Below are 19,528 nucleotides of genomic sequence, written 5' to 3' on the forward strand. Positions count from 1 at the left end.
TCTAGTCCACAAATGAACGAATTCTGTTTGAGGGTTAAAGAAGCTATTATTTTGTCCTTTATGCTGACAGCTTCATTACAGATTGGCCTGCTGTTGGCATTAAAAAAATGTTTGGCTCCTTATGATCTCTGTGCATGCAACTATAATATTAATGCAGCGCCATAGCACTGTTCATTAAGAAATGACTCTAAATGAGGTTGAAGCGTGTAAATTTGGAAAGATACAGATGTTAAATGCAGTCGTTTCTCTTTGTATACAGCCGCATGGCTAATAATTTCCAAGTGGCTAAAGCTGTTGTTAGCAGAAGTGCTGGTGTGTTAAGAATGGCTCTATAAATAACTTTAAGAACTGAAGTTGAAGGTGCTTCTTTTAAAGACTACTGTTAACTAAACATTATTGCCAAACAGATGGAAAGCATTCACCAGCCTGATGTTTTTAGGTCTAATTATATTATCACCAGCCCTGTACGGCTCAGTTGAAGAGGTGTATCCAGAGGCCAATTTATAATCATTTAGCCAACACCTGTTTGGGAGAAATTGACAGTCAAAGGGCACATTTAAAAAAAAATCACATATGTTCTTGTGTTTATTGCCTCAATGTGAACATTGTCTAGTTGCAGACAAACTTGGAGAAGAAAGTAAATGTAAACAAAGCAGCCCTTCTCAGCCATGTTTATCGATCTTAATGTGGCCTTTTTATCGGATCCACTTCATGCTTCATGGCTAAGTGAGACCAGCAAAGAGATATCACTCCTGATTTATGCAGGTACATTCTGTTCAGTCGATTAAGAAGTTTCTGGTAGAAAAAAGTTCTTTGCTTTGTACAGCTTCCTTTTACCTAGTGAAACGTTTTCTATTTCACATAGAAGTATGTTATTTAAATTAGGATTGGAATCTGATGAATAGCTTAAAAGAGTCATAACTTGATGTGAAAACACATGAGATTTAAGGAATACTGAATGTCTTCACAGACTCAGTAGATGTTTATTGAGCCCTCCTTTACAGAGGTGTACCCCCTTTTGCACTCATGATATGTTAATTTAACTGTCAAGGTTCAAGTTCTTTGAATGTGTTTCCATGCCTAGGAGGTTCAAGATTGGTGGTGAATATAGCTCCGAGGGAAATTATGGGCAAATAGGTCTACCCTCTCTGAAAATAGTTCAAAACCTGATGATCCTACTAACTCTTTCATTTTAGTGTTTTTCCTTCTTCTGACATACTTCTCTTTGGAAAGACATGTATATGTTGCCTCCATTTTCTTATCACCCATTACTAACTCAGAGTAGTTGGCTTCTGTCCCCACCAGTAGACTACATGAGGTAGTATTGAAAGTTATGAGCGATTTCCTAACTGCCTTAGGCAGTAGCCCCTTCTTAGTCCTCTTTCTTCATGGCTTCTCTTTGTTGTTTGGCACAGGTGATTACTCTCATTGTAAGCATTCTCTTTTCCTGATGTCTGAACCACTATATTTTCTGGGGTTTTTGGTGTATTTCTCACTGTACTTTTGGTTGTTATTGTGTTATATACCCTCAATATTCCAGCTATGTATACACAGACATAAATAGTATAGTTTAGCAGTTAAAGAGGAAGAGCCCTGGAGCCAGATTGCTGGGTTTAAATTTCACCTCTAGCACGTCTTAGCTTTGTGAGCATGGGCAGGTTAACAGTTTTATGTTTGTTTTCTCCTCTGTAACATTGGTTAATAAAAGTATATCTACCTTGGAACGTTCTTGGCTGTTCAGTGGTTAAGACTGCGCTTCCACTGCAAGGGGCGTGGGTTCGATTCCTGGTTGGGCAACTAAGATCCCACATGCCGTGTGGTGTGGCCAAAAAGGAAGAAAATAGAGTATACCTACCTCATTGGATTGTTAAATGAATTATGTGATTTAATTCCTTAAACCCCATCACAGTGCCTGCTATAAAGTGAGCATTCCATTGGGGTACTTCCTCATGTCTTTAGCTGTTATTTTTATGGAGATTGCTCAGTTACTGTACATCTTTAGTCCTGACTTATTTTCTAAGCTCCATTCCCAAATTGCTGTCTACCTTCCAAACTTTTACACCTAAATTCATTCACATATGTTTATTGAACAATTACTGTGGGAGACGGATAGGTTATGTGTTGGAGGAAATACAATTTCTGCCCTGGATTAGCTTTCTATCGCTGCATTACAAATTACCACAAACTTTGCAGCTTAAAACAACTAAATTTATTATGTCAAAGTTCTTTGGATCAGAGGTCTGACATGGGTTGCTTTGGGCTAAAATCAAGGTGCTGGCAGGGCTGCATTCCTTACTGGAGACTCTGGGAGAAAATCCACTTTCAAGCTCATTCAGGTTGTTGGCTGAATTCTTTTCTTTGTGGTTGTAGGACTGTGGTTGCTGGCTCTCAGCCAAGGGTTGTTCTTTGTTCCTAGAAGCTGCCTGCTCCTTCTCATGCTAACTGTGAGCTCCTAGAGGGCTCTTTCCAGTGCTTACGTGTGGACCTCTGTATCCAGCAACAACACGTCCCTCTCATACTTCGAATCCCTCTGATTTCCCCTTCTGCCATATCATTTTTGTGCTCTCCAGTTCTGGACAGAGACAGTTCTATAAGGGGTCATGTGATTTGATTAAGCCCAGTCAGGTAATCCAGGGTAATCTGTTTTAAGGTCTGTACCCTAATTACATCTGCAGAGTCCTTTTTGCCAGTAACATAACATATTCACAAGTTATGGAGATTAAGATATGAGTGTCTTTGGTGACTGTTATTCTGCTTAAACATGCTGATAAAAAGCTTGAAATTTGGTTGGGATATAGACAAGTGACCAAATAAAACCAAATTGAAGAGGCTGGTACCATATACAGTGGGAGAACAAAGGAAGAAAATGTCAGTGACATTTGAGCTGAATATGGAAAGATAAGTGCTTTTTTGATAAGGGGCTGGGTGAACATTTCAGGGAGAAGAAGCAATAATAGTGATAGCAATAATAGTAATAACTGGCTGTACCAAGCAGTTTTAAAGATTATCTCACTGAAATTCTCACAAATTGTAGATACTATTATTATCTACCGTTATGGCTTCTACAGATGAAGCTATAGTATCTTCACATGTGGAGTAGAAATGGTAAAACTATCTTCTTGGGTAATTGAAGGAATTAACAGTGATTACACATGACTAAAGCATAGCACATACTAAACACTTAAAACATGGTAGGCGAAAGAGAGTAGAAGGTGGAGGAGAGAAATACTTAGGTAGAAATGACTGGACTTGGTCACTGGTTATGAAGGTCGGGGGCAGGGGAGAATTCACGGTGACTTAGGGAGCTTTTTGATTTGGGGGTGTTCCATGGGTGGTGGTGTTATTCAATATGGTAAGAGGTGAAGCGGGGTTTTGTTTTAGTTTTAGTGAGGACAGGGCTTTGGGAAGAGGAAGAGATGAGTTTAGGAGGTATCTGTGGGAATATTCAATTGAAATTAATGGAGTTAAAGAATATAGGTCAAGCACTCAGAAGAGGGGTCAAAGATGAAGTTGTCACTATTACTTAAAATTCATCAGGTCTTAAACGGGTTCCTCTTTGTAACTCCCGTTTCTTCTCACCATTCTTTTATTTATGTATGTATGTATTTATTTATTTGACATCATTATTGAGGTATAGTTGCTTTACATTGTTGTGTTAGTTGCTGCTGTATAACAAAGTGAATCAGCTGTATGTATACATATATCTCCATATCCCCTCCCTCTTGCGTCTCCCTCCCACCCTCGCTATCCCACCCCTCTGGGTAGTCACAAAGCACTGAGCTGATCTCCCTGTGCTATGTGGCTGCTTCCTACTAGCTCTCTATTTTACATTTGGTAGTGTATATATGTCCATGCCACTCTCTCACTTTGTCTCAGCTTCCCTTTCCCCCTCCCCATGTCCTCAGGTCCATTCTCTACATCTGCGTCTTTATTCCTGTCCTGACCCTAGGTTCTTCAGAACACTTTTTTTTTTTAGATTCTATATATATGTGTTAGCTTATAGTATTTGTTTTTCTCTTTCTGACCATTCTTTTATTTTTCTAAGCTTAATATCTTCTTTTACCCTTGACTTCCAACTCTCTGGAGGGGGTGGGGAAAAAAAGCCCTGTTTACAGTGTTTGCAGATTTCTGTGGTGTAAATTCTCCCGCGATGGCCCATTTCGGACTCTGGCTGCTTTTGTGCTACAACAGCAGAGTTGAATAGCTGCAACAGAGACCGTGTGGGCCTGCAAAGCCTTAAATATTTACTACCTGCATCTTTACAGGAAAAGTTTGCCAACCTCTGCTATAGTGTTTCTCCAAAACGATAAGATTAACATAATATAAAATATATAATATAAATACTAAGATGTTTATAAAATATAAACTATAAATACAGTAGCATAATTCCCTATCTCTGTTCACTCTTTTTTTCACCAGGATGGGTACAGGGGGAGTGGATAGTTTGAGGGGGCAATGTGTGAGATTATGAGGGGTCTTGAGGTCATTTTTTTTTTTTTGAGGTCATTGTTTTGAATGTGTGCTTTTTCTCTGAATGAGAAGTGACATGATATAACTTATGTTTTTAAAAGCAAACCCTGCGTGCTATTTTGAGAATAGACCGTAGGGCAGCAAAGATGGAAGCAGAGAAATCTGTTGGGACACCATTGTTATAATCCAGGTAAATCTTTGTTTCATTCAGGGTAATAGCTGTGGAAGTGGTGAGGTGAGTTCAGATTCTGGATACAATTTGAAGATAGAGCTGGCAGGATTTGCTGATGGGAAAAGAGGAGTTAAGGATGAGTCCAGGATGGAGAAGTAGCACCAGAAGGGTGCCTTGGGTTAGAGCCTGGGTTATTGAGATCACATTGTAGCAAGTTGCTACATTAGACGTTTTAGGAAGAAAACTGAGACTTCAATTTCTGTAAAAAAATTTTTTTATTTTATTTTTTTAAAACCATATATGTTTCATGAGGAAAACTTCTTTTTCTAAAATAATTCTTCCTTTTAAGAAATATATTTAAAAAATAAATCTAGGAAAATGTAGTAGTGTTTCTAAAATATGGCATTTTTAGAAAGGAAACACACTTTTAGATAAGACTGTTTTAATCCTGTGATTTGGCGACTTAAAAAAATCAATTCAGAAATTAACAATTTTGGCAGAGTCAATTTCAACACTTCCCCCAAACCTTTAAAGTATAGTTTCAAAAAGTTATGAGTTCATGTTTCATTGTATTGTAAATAGGTTATTACTCATGTCTTTTATGTAGGTTTTACTTGTAATGGACACAAGGACAGAACAGACATTTATTCTAAAAGTAAGTAGAATTTTTCTGTTTAATGAATTTAGAAATTTATTTTCAAATTATGCTTCTGAAAGAAAATAATTTTTTTCTGGGTGTTTGAATGTTCTTTTATGTTTGCAGTGATCTGTATTTATTTTACTTTGTGTCCTTCCATCACAGTGGATAAATATAGCATACATTTAAAAAGAGACTTAGGTTATAGAGTATGGAGGAAATAATTTGGATAAGTTGAAGACTCATTTTATGCTGTTTAAATGTATAGTGTATAATTTAAATACATCTCTAGTACATTTTGCATAATATGTGAAGACCACACGCAATCATACCTTTGATTATGATTATAATTCTTAAGAGCTGAAATTTTGCCTTAAAGTCTTTGTTACAGGTATTTGGGAAAGTGTTATCTACATCCCTGGCCCTGTCTTTTTTCTAAATTCAATTTTGATTCTCTGTATTACTCAATTTGTAATTAAATGAATAAAGGAAGAAAAACCCCTCAATTTTGTAATTTCAAAATCATATTTGAAGTGGATTGTGGTAGTACATATTCTAAAAATATCCTAATTTAAGCATTTCCACAGCATCCAGAATTAATGAATTTCAGATTAGTTTTATATTTTTCTGATATTTTTTCTTTTACTTATCAGCATGGCAGTTGGTCACAATGACATATACTGAAATAAATTTCTTTTTATGAGTATACTTTATCACTGGCGTTTTCTCGGATTTTTAAACCAGGATATGACAGCAGAAACTACACATACCTTGTTCCTTTGGAGAAAACTTAAAATGATCTTTGTACTTTTTTGGAATAGATTTTTAAAACTGCCCGTTTAATCTAGGAATGCCTTTTGTGTCTCAGGAATTTGAACTGATCTCACGATGTCTACTGCTTTAAAGATATACATAAGTAAAATAAAACTTAAGAAAAGGTCATAGAGAAATAACTGTGTGTCATCCTGATGACTTAGTTTGAGAGCATCTCTAATAAAAACACTGACCCACGTAATTGATTTTAATGGCAGCTTTGTGGCATCTTCCGTTCTCTGGATTCACGCCAGATGCCATCAGCAGAGCCTCCAGGGACTGAGGGGCATAGAGCAGCAGATGAGTGGTTTCTCTGAAGCCCAGGGTAACTCGGATAGATTAGTTTGGTTGATAAACACAGAGCACAGCAGGCTCCAAAGGCAACTGAGGGTACAACTGACCTTTTTGTTCTCTGTCAGGGTCTAAGGAAAAGCAGTGAATACAGCAGGAACAGAAAGACCATCATCCCCCGCTGTGTGCCCAACATGGTGTGTCTGCACAAGTACATCATTTCTGAGGAGTCGGTATTTCTTGTGCTGCAGCATGTGGAAGGTTGGTTTGTAGTTTAAATTGTTTGTGGAGTGAAGAATGTCACCTGCTTAGCTTTTTAGTTTCTATAATGTCCTTCTTACTTCTGTCATTACTTGAGCGGATAAAACATAGGAAACACATGTGAGAAATTGTTTCCTTATTCCTCTGCTCTCCCTCCCTAGTTTGAGTTGTGAGGGAGAATGAAAGTCCAGGCGAGAGGCAGATTTCATTTGAACTGTAGTAACATTCTTAGATATACTTAACTACTTACTCACTCCTAGGATTGGTCCAATATGATGAGAACTTTAATGTGAATGTGTGCTAAGAGAACTAAGTTTTATTTTAGGGATTTCTCTTGTTTTCTGCTGAGAAGATACACTAATGTTAGATGACAAAATGAAGAGCATCCCCTGAAGAATTAGTTAATTACCTCCTTTTTTAGAAGGCATAGGTATTTGCTTAACATTTGACATTACCTAGTTATTCTGATCTGGGTTTTTACGAATACAGCCATTGGCATCACATGTGGGTACAAAGCAAAGGTACAGTGCTCTGCCTTCAAACTGAAATTTCAGCTCTTCGTAAAGGGAAAAGGTGGCAAAAAAATACTATATTTTGGTCTGTTTTTGCCCTTTAACACCTAAATTTAAAAAAATAGTCTTTTATGTAGAATGAACACAGCATATAAATATTAATCCACAAAATAAATATTGCCTTTTGGCTTTTGAGAGGTGTTCTTAAAATAATAAAGAAAATTAAAATTATTTTCCATATTTCCTGAATTTTAACATTACTGAGAATAAAGAACTACTGTGCTTTAGTAATAGGCATAACATTTGAATTGAATGCATTTTCCCAGGAAAATGAGTCATTGCTTTGTGGAATGAGGTCTCGTATGATAACTAATGTAAGATTTTTGGCGGGGCAATAAACTATTAATATTGTTTATTATGAAGTACAGCACAAGATAACTACAGATGGAGGGAAGACCTCCATATGTAGTATTTGATAGGAAATTCAGAAGGGGCTCCATGGTCTCTCAGGTATTAAGAGAGTTAATTGCGTGTGTGAATTGGATAACTAATTCACCTTTGTTCAGATATTATAGACAGCTTTTATCCGAGGATACCAGTGCATTACAGACATTATTGAATTAGAGGTCATGTCATCTGATAGCGAAATACAGCCACCTCTGGTGTGGAACAAAATAACTTGCATAGTAATAATCCATAATAATTTAGAACAAGGTCAGTAGGATGAATGTAATTATAGTCAATATTCTATTACCCAGTGTGGATTACTCATGTTGGAGATTATCTGTGGCAAATTTTTAATCCTCGTGTACCTCTGCTAGTTGCAGCTTCCTCTTCCTGTTTTTCCTTTTCCTTCTCCAAATACAGTACTTCATTTTTTCTTGTGCCATCTTCTCACCTTCTCTTATACTTCCCAAAGCTGATATTTCAACTGATTTTACTTTGTTACTATAGAGAATGTTTATAATATGCTTTAAAGCCATAGACATGCATGTGGCTTTCAAATTTTCCACTGTTTTAGATTATCTTTACCAAGTCTCTTTCCTTTATTGTTGACCGTACCTGACTTTGAATGGTTACGTGACCATAGAATTTGTCCTGGATTATTTAAACTTGGGGGGTGGGCAGGAATCTCTTATGACTACTCATTTCAGGTGTTTATTGTTTAATTTTAAGAAGATTTTATAATACAAATATATTGGATTATGGTGTAAATAGGGACTCTGGATTCATTTAATATTCAGCAAATTTATTGAGCATGTACTATCTATTAAGCTTTCTTTTAGGTGAACATAGCAGGGAAAGAGTCTGACTTTTTGAAACTTACATTCTTCTTGTGGAGAGTCAAACAGAAAAACAAAAGCATGATAATATTGGCTAATAATAGGGACCATACTCATCTTTAATACAGAGAGCTCTAATCGAGAATGACTGGGGGACTACTCTAGACTAGTTAGTCAAGGAAGCCCGCTCTAAGAAGGTGACATTTAAGAGGAGTTCTGAATGACATAAGAAATAACCGTTTGGATGTAAGGGGGAAACCCATTTAGGTATAGGGATCAGTGTAAGAAATAGGCAAAAAGAAACTTGCAATGTTTGATGAACAAGAAAGGAGACGATTCAGTTGGAGTCTGGTAGGTGAAGGCAGTGGTGGTATATGAAGCTGTTGGAGAAGCAGGCAGGAGCATGGTAAGGGCTTTGGCTTTCATTCAAGTGCATTGGGAGACCATTGGACATATTAAGCAGTGACAATGTCTGATCTACATTTGAGAAAATCACTCTGACTGTTGTATGTGGAATGGATTATAGAAAGGCAAGAGGAGAAGCAATGAAGTGTAATAAAGTAGTCTGGGCAAGAGATGATGATGGCATGGCCTTCTGGGATACTTGTGGAGTTGCTCTGAGGGTAGTCAGTGGGACCTGCGATGGATTTGAGGTCAGGGAGAGAAGAATCTAGGATAATTTCCTGGATTTGGCATTGAGCAGTCAAGTGAACTGGCAGACAGTGTGTTATCTTTTTACATGTCAGTGGTACTTTCTTTGTTACCTCTGTGAATTAGGAGGTTGTGCATATATCATAAAAGCATCACTTTCATATACGTGAATAGCTATTACTGAAAAAGTAAACACTGAAGAATTGTTTTCTCCATAATATGAATCCTTGAACATTTATGATTTGGGCTTTAACTCCCCTTTGCTTAACAGAACTATTCATGATTCACATGAGTCTCTTGGACTAATTTTCATAACATTTTACATTAATTCATTTAGAAATATATGGAGTGCTCTCTGGGATACAGGCTTAGCTCTAACATGGCAGTGAGCAAAATAAAGACTCTGCCCACGTGGAGCTTGCAGTATAGAGGCAGAACAGACACTAAGCAAATACATAAGTAAATATATGAGGGAATGCCAGAAGGGTGAGTTGGGGGTTGTTATTTTATAGAGAGTGGTCACCTTATTAAGAAGGAGACATTTGGCCAATGACCTGAGGGAAATGAGAGAGGGAGCAGATGTGGACATGGGAGGGAAGAGTATCTTGGCAAGAGGGAACAAGTACATAGGCCTGGAGGCAAGAGTGTATTTGCTGTACAAGAAACAGCAAGGTCAAGTGTGGCTGGAGCAGAATGGGAAGAGTGGTAGGAAATGGTATCAGAGAAGTGGGGAGGCAGGTGGGCAGATCCGGCGTGGTCTTCTAGGCCACTTTAAGAACATCGTTTTTATTCTGAATGGATAGGAAGACCTGGGGGATATTGAGCAGAGCAGTGACAAGGTAGGGATTACTCTGGTTGCTTGGTGGAAAATAGAATCTAGGAGGGCAAACTCAAAAGCGGGGAGACCAGGGCTTCCCTGGTGGTGCAGTGGTTGAGAGTCCGCCTGCCGATGCAGTGGATGCGGGTTCGTGCCCCGGTCCGGGAGGATCCCACATGCCGCGGAGCGGCTGGGCCCGTGAGCCATGACCGCTGAGCCTGCGCGTCCGGAGCCTGTGCTCCGCAACGGAAGAGGCCACAGCAGTGAGAGGCCCGCGTACCGCAAAAAAAAAAAAAAAAAAAAAGCAAGGAGACCAGTTTGGAGGTTGTTGCAGCACTCCAGGTGAAATCGACGCTGGCTTCCACAAAGCATTAGTGGTGGAGGTAGTGAGAAATGCTTATTAGATTCTGAACACATTCTGAAGGTAAAATTGACATGACTCTGCCTTGTATGACTCCATGGTTTTGGGCTTAAATAACTGAAAGAATGGTTTCCATTTACTAAGATGAGGAAAGCTGTGGGAGGAGTAGATTTAGAGGGAAAAACCAGAGATTCAGTGTTGGACATGTGAGTTTGAGATGCTTATTAAATTTCCAGGTGGTGTTGAGTAGGCAGTTGGATATGCCAGACAGGATTTTAGGAGAGAGATTTAAAATGTTTATTGTTCCTATTAATGGATTTCTTATTTTAACTCTGTTTGAAGAAGAAAATGTGGGAGAAACAAATGTATTCAGTCAAGGCTATATGTGTTATTAAAACTTTAAGTTCCTAAGATTAGGGATTATGATTCATTTTATATATATATATATATAAATATATATATGTATCCCAGCATTTATAGGAATGCTTGGTACATAGAAGGTGCTCAGTGTATAATTGCTCAATACTGACTAAGAAAAGATGAATGACTAGGTTACAAGAAAGTGATTGGAAAAGCTTCTGTGCAAATAGGTGGGGGATGGGAAAGAGTTTCTCCTCAAGTTAAGAGGGGACCAAAGGGATGAAATGATTCTCTTTTTATTAACTAGTTTTAAAAAATCATTATAAAACTAATATAGAAAGAAATTCATACCAGATGGAAGTATATAAAGTAGAAATAAAAATTCTTCCTCCTTATTCACTTTAATGCCCATTTCTGTTCTCTAGAAATAGGGTGAACATTTCCAGAAATTTCCTGTGTATATAAACATATACTTCTCCCCCCTACCTGTCTGATTTTTTAAAAAAATATTTATTTATTTTTATTTATTTGGTTGTGTGAGGTCTTAGTTGCAGCACGCGGGCTCCTTAATAGCAGCTCCAGGGCTCCTTAGTTGCAGTTTGCGAGCTCCTTAGTTGCGTTGCGTGGACTCCTTAGTTGTGGCACACGAACCCTCAGCCGCGGCATGCACGTGGGATATGGTTCCCTGACCAGGGATCGAACCCGCGCCCCCTGCCTTGGGAGCACAGAGTCCTATCCACTGCGCCACCAGGAAAGTCCCTGTTTTTTAAAAACATAAATGTATTTTACATATTGTCTGTAGCTTGCTTTTCCCCCCACCCTAACAGTGTACTTCGGACATCTTTCCTTATCAGTACGTATAGGTGTCCACTGAGAGAGGCGGTATAGTACAGTGATTAAAAAGAAGGATCTTAGGGCTTCCCTGGTAGCGCAGTGGTTAAGAATCCGCCTGCCAATGCAGGGGATATGGGTTCGAGCCCTGGTCCGGGAAGATCCCACATGCCACGGAGTAACTAAACCCGTGAGCCACAACTACTGAAGCCCGCACGCCTAGAGCCCGTGCTCCGCAACAAGAGAAGCCACCGCAATGAGAAGCCCTTGCACCGCAACGAAGAGTAGCCCCCGCTCGCCACAGCTAGAGAAAGCCCACGCACAGCAACACCGAAGACCCAACACAGCCAAAAATAAATAAATAATTAAATAAAAATTAAGGGGGAAAAAAACCGAAAAGAAGGATCTTAGAGCCAGACTATGTTAGCTTGAAGGCTGGCTCACAATTTACTAGTTGTGTGACCTTGGGCAAATTATTTAGCCTTTCTATACCTCTGTTTCCTTATTTGTAAAGCAGGGATAATAAGAATCACATAATAATTATGTAATTAACTGTAATAATTACGTAGGGTAGATGTGAGGGTAGATGTGGGGATTAAATAGTTGGTATATGTAAAGCACTTATAATAGTGCCTAGTACATGGTAAACACTAAATGTTTACAAATATTGCTGTTTGTTTATTTTTGAATACATACAAGGTATTTGGTTGTGCAGATTTACCATAATTGATTTAAGTAGTCCTCTGTCTACTGTTGTTTAAATTGTTTCCAGTACTTGTCCCTGTATATGTGCATTTTTTTAAAATTTTGTTTTGTTTTGAGAATTATTTGTAAGACAAATTTCTTGAAGTAGAATTGCTGGGTCAAAAGATGATTTTTGATCATGGGTCAATCAATATTTTATCATATGTATTAAATTTAAATTCCACTTCGGGTCAAGTAAATTGAAAAGATTTTCTTTGTAATCCTGCAGGAAACCAATAGATGAAAATCTAAAGAGAGACAAAAAGAGTTTTTATTAAACCTTATGGATTGCTATTTTCATAGCTTAAAGTAGCTAATGTATGCAATTTTATGTGCTTCAACAGGACTTAGAAAAGTGTCATTTATATTCTTAAAGTATTAAAGATTATAAATATTTTAGATATTTTCTATTTATATTTTGTGATTTAGCAATAACAGGATTTTTTTAGGTTAATATTATTAATGTTACAGTAATAATGTTGACATTTGTGTAAGTTTGTGTATTAGGCCTGATCTTAACTCTGTAGAAAGTAGAACTCAGCTTCTGTGGAAAGAAACTTCATGGGAATTATGTATTTTTGTAAGTTATGTAGTTTTCATGATTTTGTAATTGAAAAAAGTATGTCACAGGACCAAATTTTTGTTTCTATAGCTCCACATTGAGCATTAAATCTAACTTGGCCCCCAAAAAGGAATGGAAAGAACTAAAACAGTTTTTTTTCTCTCTTGAAAATGCAGTTTTTATACTTCACATTAGAGTACATTTTTAGGCTAGTAACAAATTTCCATAAAGAAAATGCCAACAATTACATTAAAAATTTTTAATCTAATAATGAAAAGAATGGAATTAAATAAGATGCCATGTTTGATTAATCAAATTGGTAAACTTGCTAATATCCAATATAGGTAAGATGCTATGAAGATGGCACTAATACACATTGTTTGTAGGAGTGGATTCTGGTACAGCTTTTCTGTAAAGCAATTTAGTGACACATATCAGAAGCATTAAAGATATTCATACTTCCTGACCTAGCACTTTCATTTCTGGTGTTGTGTCCTGATGATATAATCAGAGGTGTCAAGTATTTGTAAGCTAAAGTAGACATTATTTTAATTCTAATAGTAAAAGACTAGAAGCAACTTAGATGTTCCACAATAGAGGAACATTTTAACACACCATATCCATCTATCTCATGGATATGCTATATAGCCTTTCAAGTTCATAGTCTCATGAAATTAGAAAATGTTTATGATAAGATGTTAGTTGTGAAAAGTCAGAAGATAAATGTACTAATGGTTAATAGTGTTTATGGGTGATTTATATATTCTGAATTCTTTGCTGTTCTGTGTCCTCTTCTATATTAAATTTTTTGAAAATAATAAAACCATGTATCTGTTTTAGAATAAGAAGAAAGCATGACCAAAAATAATGACATTTTTAATTTGTATAAACTTTTCCTAAGGTTTTCAAAAAATTTGTAAAGATGTCATCTTTTTATAACTCAATTTAATAAATATTTAATTCCTGTTATTTTACATGCTAGACAGAATCCTCTCCTTGCAGTTATGAAAACCCTGCAGTATGGTAAAAGAGCTAATGAACGCATAAAAGTAATATTAATATGAAATAGAATGTTGTAAATGTCATAAGAGGGATGCAGTGATACAGAGGATTCTGCAAAGATAAGGAGTTGTATACAGTGAGGGTATGTAAAAAAAACTGATGAAAGAAAACAAATTCTGAAGGACCTTCAAGAATAGGTAGGATTTTGACAAGCAGATATTGGGGAAACTAATAGGAAAGACAGTTCTAAGTGGTAGGTATAGTTTGAGCAAAAGCCCAGCATGGGTTATATGTGGAGAAATTCTATTCAGGTGAAATGTGTGATGAGTTGAGGGAGAGGAACAAATTATGGGTTGATACTGTATTACTAAGGGTCCAAATGCCTATATGGAGTTGGTACAACGTTCAGTAGGTGGGTAGGGTGGGGGTAGGGTTTGGGTTCTTGGAGAAATGACATGATAAGATCTGTGCTAAAATGGAAGATTACTTGGGCAGCAGTTAGTATGATAGAGTGATACAGGAAGGACTGAAAGTAGTGGTCTAGTTGTAGCTATAACATTATTCCAAGAAACACAGAGTGGTCAAAGGAATTAAAAGAAGAGGAAGACTGTGGGAAACATGGGTAGATCTTATAGGACTTGGAAACTTGTCAGATATAGGTAGAACAAAGGAGAGAAAGTAGTCCAAGTTTTTGTGCCTCAGTAGCTCTGAAGTCAGAAAGAAGAAGTGATTTGGAGAGCAAAAATAAAGAATTTAAGCACATTCCATTTTAGATTTGAGCAGCTCATCCAGGTTGAATTAGCCTAAGAATGAATGCAACTTTTCTTAGAACTCTACTAGGTACTGTTCCTTGCTGATCACTGGAACTTCACAGCTATAGATAGTGTCTCCTTTGTGATGGCATATCCCATTCTGATAAGTTATGATTTGAGTTAACAAGCATTGAGTGAATGCCTGTCATGTCCTGCACACTGTATAGGCAGTAGATATATAAAGATGAAAAAGACTTAGTCCTGTCCTCACAGTAGGACAGTTGAACAATATACATCATTTTATTTGGACTGCATACAAGAACCCCAGCTTCAGGGCAGGCATTACTGTTGGTATGCCACAATGGAGGTATTTGTGATAAGAGGAATGTGGTTATTGTTGTCAAAAGAATCAAAAAAGATGGAATCGATGCATAGCTTCTTTTGTGTGTGAGTGAGTGAATTTCAAAGCCATATATGAATCTTTAAACTTTAGTTTGAATATGGAGAAATATGAGACACCGAGTATAACCTAGTGATGACAGAAAGTTAGCTAAGAAGAAGCAAGAGGGAAGTTAAACACCACAATGTTCTATACCACTAATTATTATCAAGATTGGATAAGATTGTTAACTAGATCACTGCTAGAAGATGTCTGAGTATCCTAGGACTAATATTATGGCAGTTACCCTTTATAGCATTACTCTGTGCTGGGCACAGTATTGGGCACTTTATATATTTATTGAGTTCCTCGAAATGAAATGAAATGCCAAGGAGAGAAAGATATTTTGGATGCTTCCACTGACCTTTTTACACATATAATTGACTGTCAGTGATTATTTCCCCTGAGATTTAGTTCCCCTTGGTATATGATGTTTAATAATGACATTGAAAAATGTGCTGAGGGCTTCCCTGGTGGTGCAGTGGTTGAGAATCCGCCTGCCGATGAAGGGGACGCGGATTCGTGCCCCGGTCCGGGAAGATCCCACATACCGCGGAGCGGCTGGGCCCGTGAGCCATGGGCACTGAGCCTGCGCGCCCGGAGCCTGTGCTCCGGAACGGGAGGGGCCACAACAGTGAGAGGCCCGCGTACCGCAAAAAAAAAAAAAAAAAAAAAAAAAAATGCTGAAAATAATTGCTTCCTCCTTGTTAGTACAGGGTTTCATTTTTGATGTATTATTTCCTATTTTTGGGAGCAATAGTTATATCTTTACAAAGTATGCTCCCACAATTACTGTTTTTAAGATTTCTGAATCAAATTTAACTTTTTTTTGTAATACTGTTTCTAGTCAATAGAGCTTTGGTGGCCATGCTTGAAAAAATTATTAATAAACAGAGCAGAACATAGATGTTTCTAGAGTAAATTATGTTTAACTTTAAAGTAGAATTTTAGCTGTGAAATTTCATATTATTATTTGTTATAACCAGTTTCTCTTCAAAGTAAGAAATAGGTTGTCATTTAAAAAATAATTGATATTAGGAGATATGCTTGAAACTGTACTCACCAGTCAGCAATAATAAGAAAGCATTTTAGTTAGTTATTTAGTTTTCTTTTCATTGCAAAAATTTTATTTACACTCTTTGTTGTCGTGAATCCCAAATCCAAGCTCGACTATTCTTCAAGAAGGCACTTTATTAAATTGCTTCTTACAGCATACTTGACATTAATGGGTATCATTGACTTGCTTTTGATTGATTATTAGAATACTTTTTGTTTTTTTAATGGCTTCAATAAGTAACCATTAATTTGGTGTTCTTAATTTTTTTTTTTTTTTTGGTTATGCTTATTCACAGGTGGCAAACTCTGGTCATATATCAGTAAGTTTCTAAACAGAAGTCCTGAAGAAAGCTTTGACATCGAAGCAGTGAAAAAATCTTCACTTGCTAAAGTTCAACTGCAACAGCCAACATCTAGTCCTCAGGACAGCAGCAGCTTTGAATCCAGAGAAAGTGATGGTGGAGCCATGCTTAAAATTCTGCCTTTGAAGACTAGTCTTACTCCAAGCTCTCAAGATGATAGCAACCAAGATGATGATGGGCAAGACAGCTCTCCGAAATGGCCAGATTCTGGCTCAAGTTCAGAAGAAGAATGTACTACTAGTTATTTAACATTATGCAATGAATATGGGCAAGAAAAGATTGAACCAGGGTCTTTGAATGAGGAGCTTTTCATAAAGACTGAAAGGAATGATGTTGATACCAAAGCTATAGAAAACTTCCCAGCACACCTTGCTGCTGACAGTGACAGCCCCAGCGCACAGCTGACAGCCCACGAGCTAAAGTTCTTTCCTGGAGATGATGGCCTGGAAGCAGTTAGTTCTCCAAGAACATCAGATTCCCTCAGTAGATCTAAAAACAGCCCCATGGAATTCTTTAGAATAGATAGTAAGGATAGCACTAGTGAACTCTTAGGACTTGATTTTGGAGAAAAGTTGTATAGTCTAAAGTCAGAGCCTTTGAAACCATTCTTCACTCTTTCTGATGGAGACAGCACTTCCAGAAGTTTTAGTACTAGTGAAAGCAAGGTAGAGTTTATAGCTCATGACACCATTAGCAGGGGCTCAGATGACTCAGTCCCGGTTATTTCTTTTAAAGATGCTGCTTTTGATGATGTCAGTGGTACTGATGAAGGAAGGCCTGATCTTCTTGTAAATCTGCCTGGTGAATTGGAGCCAATGAAAGATGGTGCAGCAATGGGACCTACTAAGTTCACACAGACTAATATAGGCATAATAGAAAGTAAACTGTTGGAAACCCCTGATGTTTTATGCCTCAGACTTAGTACTGAACAGTGCCAAGCACGTGAAGAAAAAGGCACAGAGGAACTGAGTGATCCCTGTGGGCCTAAATCCCGTGGTATCACAGAGAAACACTACGCACAGGGGGATCCTGGGATGTTATGTGTAGCAGCTGATGATCACAGTAATGTGAGAGACATGTCTTTGTTACACAGCTCGGATCCTAAGTTTCAAGGACTTAGCTTGGTTGCATCGGCAGTAACAGCAAACAACGCAAAAGAAAGCTTATTCCGTATTTCTGACCCACTCTCAGGTGCTAATGAATATAACGTAAATACAGACACTTTAAAAACTGAAGAAGTATTGCTGTTTACAGATCAAACTGATGATTTGGCTAAAGAGGAGCCGGCTGTATTTCAGAGAGACTCTGAGACTAAGGCAGAGAGTGGGTTAGCACTAGAAGGAGACAAGGAGATACACCAGATTTTTGAGGACCTTGATAAAAAATTAGCACTAAACTCCAGGTTTTACATCCCAGAGGGCTGTATTCAAAGATGGGCAGCTGAAATGGTGGTAGCCCTTGATGCTTTACATAGAGAGGGAATTGTGTGCCGCGATTTGAACCCAAACAACATCTTATTGAATGATAGAGGTCAGGAACTTTTGCAAATGCATTTCTTTTTATTCGCTGTTGCTTCCAATTAACTGAGTAGGCGTTTTATCTTGTAATTAGTATCTTCATTTCCTGTCTAGAGCTTCATTATCAGTGCAGCAAATTCACCCCCAGTAATAGCTTCTAGTACTTAATGATGCCATTATTCTTAATGATACTGTTTTTAGCTACAAAAGGAGTAATTACAGTTCACTTCTGCAGAAAATGGAAGAGAAAAATGTTTTGATTTCTCCTGTCGTTTTGTTTTTAGGACACATTCAGCTAACGTATTTTAGCAGGTGGAGTGAGGTTGAAGATTCCTGTGACAGCGATGCCATAGAGAGAATGTACTGTGCCCCAGGTTAGAGCAATCTCCTAAAATGTTTCGCTTGGAAAAGTAGTTTGGCAGCTCTCATTTCTTTATTGAAGTTGTATTTTCACTAGCAGTTGACAATATGTTGGATTTGGTTATCTCTTTAACCCTTTACAAAAGATAATTTGGGGGATAAAATCATTACAGAATCCATAGTATATGTGTGTATGTATATTTGTTAGTATTTGATGTTAAATGGGTTTATACTTCTCTTAGAACTGGCCATGAATTCATAGAAATGTCAACTTCTTAGTGTTTAAAAGGACCTTTAAGTATCCTCTTTAATTGGATGATTTTTTTTTAATTTTAGAATTTTATTTATTTTTTTATACAGCAGGTTCTTATTAGTTATCCATTTTATACGTATTAGTGTATACATGTCAATCCCAGTCTCCCAATTCATCACACCACCACCCCCGCCACTTTCCCCCCTTGGTGTCCATACATTTGTTCTCTACATCTGTGTCTCTATTTCTGCCCTGCAAACCGGTTCATCTGTACCATTTTTCTAGATTCCACATATATGCGTTAATATACAATATTTGTTTTTCTCCTTCTGACTTACTTCACTCTGTATGACAGTCTCTAGATCCATCCACGTCTCTACAAATGACCCAATCTCGTTCCTTTTTATGGCTGAGTAATATTCCATTGTATGTATGCACCACATCTTCTTTATCCATTTGTCTATCCATTCATAGTCACAGAGGACAGTCTACTTACTTATTTATTTAATTTTTGTCTGAGTTGGGTCTTTGTTGCCCCACTCAAGCTTTCTCTAGTTGCGGCGAGTGGGGGCTACTCTTCGTTGTGGTGCGTGGGCTTCTCATTGTGGTGGCTTCTCTTGTTGCGGAGCACGGGCTCTAGGCAGGTGGGCTTCAGTAATTGTGGCACACAGCCTCAGTAGTTGTGGCGCAGGGGCTTAGTTGCTCCACGGCATGTGGGATCTTCCCAGACCAGGGCTGGAACCTCTGTCCCCTGCGTTGGCAGGCGGATTCTTAACCACTGTGCCACTAGGGAAGCCCAGTAAATGGATGATTTTTAAGATGTGAGAGGTAGATGACTAAAAGAGTAAAATCCCTAAGGCTAAAAATGGATAAAATTTGAAATAAAAAAAAATGCAATGTTGTGATTTCAGTGATGTGCCATCCTGGCATTTTAGAGCAGATTTTAAAGAGTTCTTTCCATATTTGAGAAATTTTAGGAAGCATATTCTTCTTGTTTTGAAATAACCAAATATTTGACACAA

The 19,528-nt window shown here is 37.6% G+C and overlaps 1 protein-coding gene across 10 annotated transcripts in view; it reads left to right on the forward strand.

Moving 5' to 3' along the window:
* RPS6KC1 (ribosomal protein S6 kinase C1) overlaps positions 1-19,528 on the forward strand; it is a 215,744-nt gene that overhangs the window by 160,211 nt on the left and 36,005 nt on the right. For 5 of the 10 annotated variants that reach the window (XM_029227679.1, XM_029227684.1, XM_029227682.1 and 2 more), the window contains 4 exons: positions 5,250-5,297; positions 6,512-6,644; positions 16,311-17,906; positions 18,178-18,267. In XM_029227679.1, the coding sequence (XP_029083512.1) occupies positions 5,250-5,297; positions 6,512-6,644; positions 16,311-17,906; positions 18,178-18,267 (1,867 nt within the window). Of the gene's footprint in view, positions 1-417; positions 766-4,571; positions 4,661-5,249; positions 5,298-6,511; positions 6,645-16,310; positions 18,268-19,528 lie in introns of those variants that run through there. The other 5 variants (XR_003794328.1, XR_003794329.1, XR_003794330.1 and 2 more) reach the window with 3 other exon arrangements.

This window comes from Monodon monoceros, unplaced genomic scaffold, assembly GCF_005190385.1.
Source record: "Monodon monoceros isolate NGI ecotype Baffin Bay Population unplaced genomic scaffold, NGI_Narwhal_1 Super_Scaffold_18, whole genome shotgun sequence".
Taxonomy (NCBI): Eukaryota; Metazoa; Chordata; class Mammalia; order Artiodactyla; family Monodontidae; genus Monodon; species Monodon monoceros.